Source organism: Buceros rhinoceros, unplaced genomic scaffold (genome assembly GCF_000710305.1).
Source record: "Buceros rhinoceros silvestris isolate BGI_N320 unplaced genomic scaffold, ASM71030v1 scaffold30603, whole genome shotgun sequence".
Lineage (NCBI taxonomy): Eukaryota > Metazoa > Chordata > Aves > Bucerotiformes > Bucerotidae > Buceros > Buceros rhinoceros.
This window is the reverse complement of record NW_010403500.1, coordinates 1-3,839: the sequence shown is the minus strand read 5'-3', so window position 1 is coordinate 3,839 and position 3,839 is coordinate 1. Positions and strand designations below refer to the sequence as shown.

General features: G+C 50.1%; 1 protein-coding gene across 1 annotated transcript in view; it reads left to right on the top strand.

Annotated features, from left to right (window-relative positions):
* CTDSPL2 (CTD (carboxy-terminal domain, RNA polymerase II, polypeptide A) small phosphatase like 2) overlaps positions 1 to 3,655 on the top strand; it is a 12,298-nt gene extending 8,643 nt beyond the window's left edge. Inside the window, exons 8-9 of the mRNA XM_010133042.1 lie at positions 3,416 to 3,478; positions 3,572 to 3,655. Of these exons, the coding sequence (XP_010131344.1) occupies positions 3,416 to 3,478; positions 3,572 to 3,655 (147 nt within the window). The remainder of the gene's footprint in view (positions 1 to 3,415; positions 3,479 to 3,571) is intronic.
* Positions 3,656 to 3,839: the final 184 nt, after the last annotated feature.

Sequence of the window (3,839 nt, the reverse complement as noted above, 5' to 3'; positions counted from 1 at the left end):
CTCGCCTCGCTCACTTTCGGCCCGGCTGATCCTGCAGAGCTGAGCCGGGGTTCGCAGCGAGCCGAGTTCCTTACCCAGCCGAAGGCTTCGAGCCAGGGCTCTGGCAGTGACGGTGCTGTGATAAACCAGGCGCTTTCTCGCAGACGCTGCAAACTGTGCGTTGTAGGATACCGCAGCTGGAGCAGTCAGATTGACTTGGGTCCTCAAAGGCCACTTCCAAAACACAGCTAAACTGCGCTGGCCTGTGAGCAGGGCACAAGGGTCGCGTCCAGGAGCTCAGCTCTGTTCCTTGTGTCAGTGAGGTATGTGACAGCCTGTTTTTAAAGAAAAGTTTACAAAAATAGGGGCTTGTTTGCTCATAAGTTATTGCTCGCTCACAGCTTACGTGGGGTTATGCAGAAGAGAGGAGCTATTTAATGTCTGAGCACAGAGCAGTGGTCTGCAACCTTCACCACTACCATATGGTTCCAGCAATGGCTTACAGGGCTTAAACTGTGGGATGGCTCCCTCACTTATACTCTCTGATTTCTGTTTAAAACAAATCACCGTATAAAAATAGAAAACTCTGTGAAAGGGAGACAGTCGGGATTACTTACTTCAGGCTTTTGAAACAATGAATTTGTTTGTGTTTTCTTCGTTGAAAAAAAAAAAACCCTCTAAACTGTGTCAGTGTTTAAGTGCTGGACTTGGTAAAAATAGAGTCTTTGCAGAACTGCAGTGTTCTTAAATCCCGTCTCTAAGCGCTGTCTTACATCTGCCCAGAAAACAAAAAGAACTGTTCAGCTCCTCAGCTGCAGACCTTAGGCATCGTACCTGTTGTAGTACTTCACATAATAAGACCAGCAGCTTCTCTTACAAAGAACTTTTATCTTTTTTTCTTGGTAAAGCGGTTTTGCTCTGTGCTGGCTTCAAGTCCCAGCCATGAGGCCACCTCAGCCCCTGTCCCACCCCCAGGCATTAGCAGGCTGTAGACAACAGGCAGGTGTTTCCGCTCAGTTCTTCAGCGGAAATGCTTCTTCACAGATCTGTCACAGAACAATTTCCTTGAAAGATGCTGGAGCTCTGTCGGTCAGTGGTAGGTTGTTGACTGTCGTGTTCCATGTGTTCCATCTTTCTGTCACCAACAGCAGCTTTGATGCTTTCCTTCATTGCTGCAGTGGACTGAGGCAAACGGTGCTTGTGCCTTCAGGCTGTCCCTTGGGATGAACTCCACTGCCTGTCTCAGAAACAAGAGCAGAGCTGTCAAGCTCGGGAGCTGGAAGCCATGAAGCTTTAGGGTATCGTGGGCAGCATCCACAAAGCGACCTGGTGTCAGCTTGGGGAGTCGTTTTTTTTCAGAAGAACCTCTAGGATTGCACTCTACCCCTCGGAGAGCTGCCCGCCCTTTGGGTAGTTCTCTCTGGTGATGGGATGGTCTTTGTCTTGTGTCACTGGAGACACAGTCCAGCTGGAAACAAGTCAGGCTCGTCTCCCTGCTCCAGGCCTGGAGCAAGAGCCTCCGGGTTGCAGCATGTGTCTCATGCAGTCTGGTCTGAGGCAGGCCGCACGTGCCGTGTCCTTGCAGCAGCCTGCGCCAGAGCTCTTCGGTAAGAGCGGCAGCATTCGGGTTAGCCCGGTACCGGTGTCCCAGGGGGAGGCGGGTACGTGGATGCGGCTGGGCTGGGCAGGGCGGTCTCACCGTGTTGGAGAGTGCCTGTCCTGCAAGTGTAGCGGGTAAGTGTGGCTTCACAGGGGCACAGTATCTAACCTGGCTCTGGCCAGATCGCCGGGTGAAGAGATGTTCCAGGTGTCCTGGGTTCATGGCTGGAACTTCAGCCGTTTTGACACGGGGTGGAACACGTCTTTCATTGGGGTCTTTTAATGTCTGAAAGGAACAATGTTTCCTTCCAGCTCCACCTTGGAAGAACTAAAATCCTATGTATTCTGAGCAAGGACAGCATTGAGTGACAGCTTTGATTTTGCTTGTGTAGATTTTGTTGCCATTGAAATAGTGGGATGCGGTGATCGTTCGGGGAAGGAAAAAACCAACCAACAAACAAAAAGCCCCCCAGAAAACTTGGAGAGGGTTTTTCCCATCTGTTACGCGTGTATGGGTCATTTTGAAGTAGATGACATCACGTGACACCGTGTGTCTCTGTCGACAAACTTTTAACCATTAAAAATGGTGACCATTATTATTAGAGTCCTATCGATATTTTCAAAAATGATCCTGCATGTTAGACCTGCCAGCCGGAGTGACGGGTGTGTTGAGTCCTCCTTCGGTTACTGAGTTCTCTGCTCGGGGTACCCGGGGTTCTCTGTCGCTCGTCATCGCTGGGCGTAACGATGTGGCTGACTTCACGCTGTGCCCGAGCATCACAAACCAGTAAGAACAGACCAGTGACGCTGCTGTCGATGTCATCGTTACGGTATAGCTGTGTGTGCTCAGAAATACATCTGCTAAACAGAAACTGTTGTCCCTGGATTTCTCGTTCCGCATGAACCTCCTGGACAAAGGCCGGTACGAGGACAGGTACTCCAGTGATAGGTGCTCGCCGGGAGCTGGCAGCAATCCAGAGCAAACCCCTCACCAAGCTGCTGCAACTACCCACAGTCACGCTGTGCCCGAGCATCACAAACCAGTAAGAACAGACCAGTGACGCTGCTGTCGATGTCATCGTTACGGTATAGCTGTGTGTGCTCAGAAATACATCTGCTAAACAGAAACTGTTGTCCCTGGATTTCTCGTTCCGCATGAACCTCCTGGAGAAAGGCCGGTACGAGGACAGGTACTCCAGTGATAGGTGCTCGCCGGGAGCTGGCAGCAATCCAGAGCAAACCCCTCACCAAGCTGCTGCAACTACCCACACCCTGAAAACCAGCTGTGCCCGCGTGAGGAGCCCACGCAGCCTGACTGTCCCCTCATAACGGCTCAAGCGTTCCCGTAGTAACTGGTCACTCGGCAAACTCAAGGCAGAACTTGAGACGCTTTAGGACAGAAACAAATCAAAGGCATCACACATTTTAGGCGAAATAATGAAATTCACCCTGGTTTAGAAACAGGCCCTTCCTGCAAGGGGCTGGGATCCGTGACAGCACGTGCCATGGTGTTTTCAGGAAGGGTTTATGTTTGTGTGCGGTTCTAGGTGAAGCAAGCAGTTTCGTTGTTTCTTTAGCGATTGTCCAGCTTTTGTATTTTCTTTGAAATTCCTTCCAATTCCATCAAACTCTCCAGTGAATTTGTTAAGCTTCGCTGTCCCACTCTGAGCTTTCACCGTGGCTGCTGCAGGCTGATGGGTGCTGGTCGCGCTGAGCTGTCAGTCTGCAGGATGTTAGTGTGGGCTGTTTGTTCCTTACACCCAGGGTGACTCGCTCTGTACGAATGGGTGGCAGGTGGAGTGTTCTGAATCTCTAATAAAGTCTGCCTCTGCTTCAGGTTTATGTCCGGTTAAGGCCATTCTTCCGAGAATTCCTGGAACGTATGTCTCAGATTTATGAGGTAAGACCATCAGACACCACTTTTGCCTTTCACTTTTAAATTATTTCACATACTTGTATCTAAAATAATTGAGTTTTCCCCTTTACTCCACAGATCATCCTTTTTACTGCTTCTAAGAAGGTGTATGCAGACAAGTTATTGAACATCCTAGACCCTAAAAAGCAGCTGGTCAGGTAAAAATAGCAAAGGGGAACATCCCCCTTGTGAGCAAGTGAGGTGCTGTTTCCTCACAAAGGTGATGAAGACCATGCTGATGGTGTTGGTTATTGCAGCCTCTCTCGCTAAACTGGTTCTCTGGGTTTGTGGGTCTAAGTGAGAGGACAGTGGAGTGGCTGGGTCCTGACTGGGTGGCGATGGAACA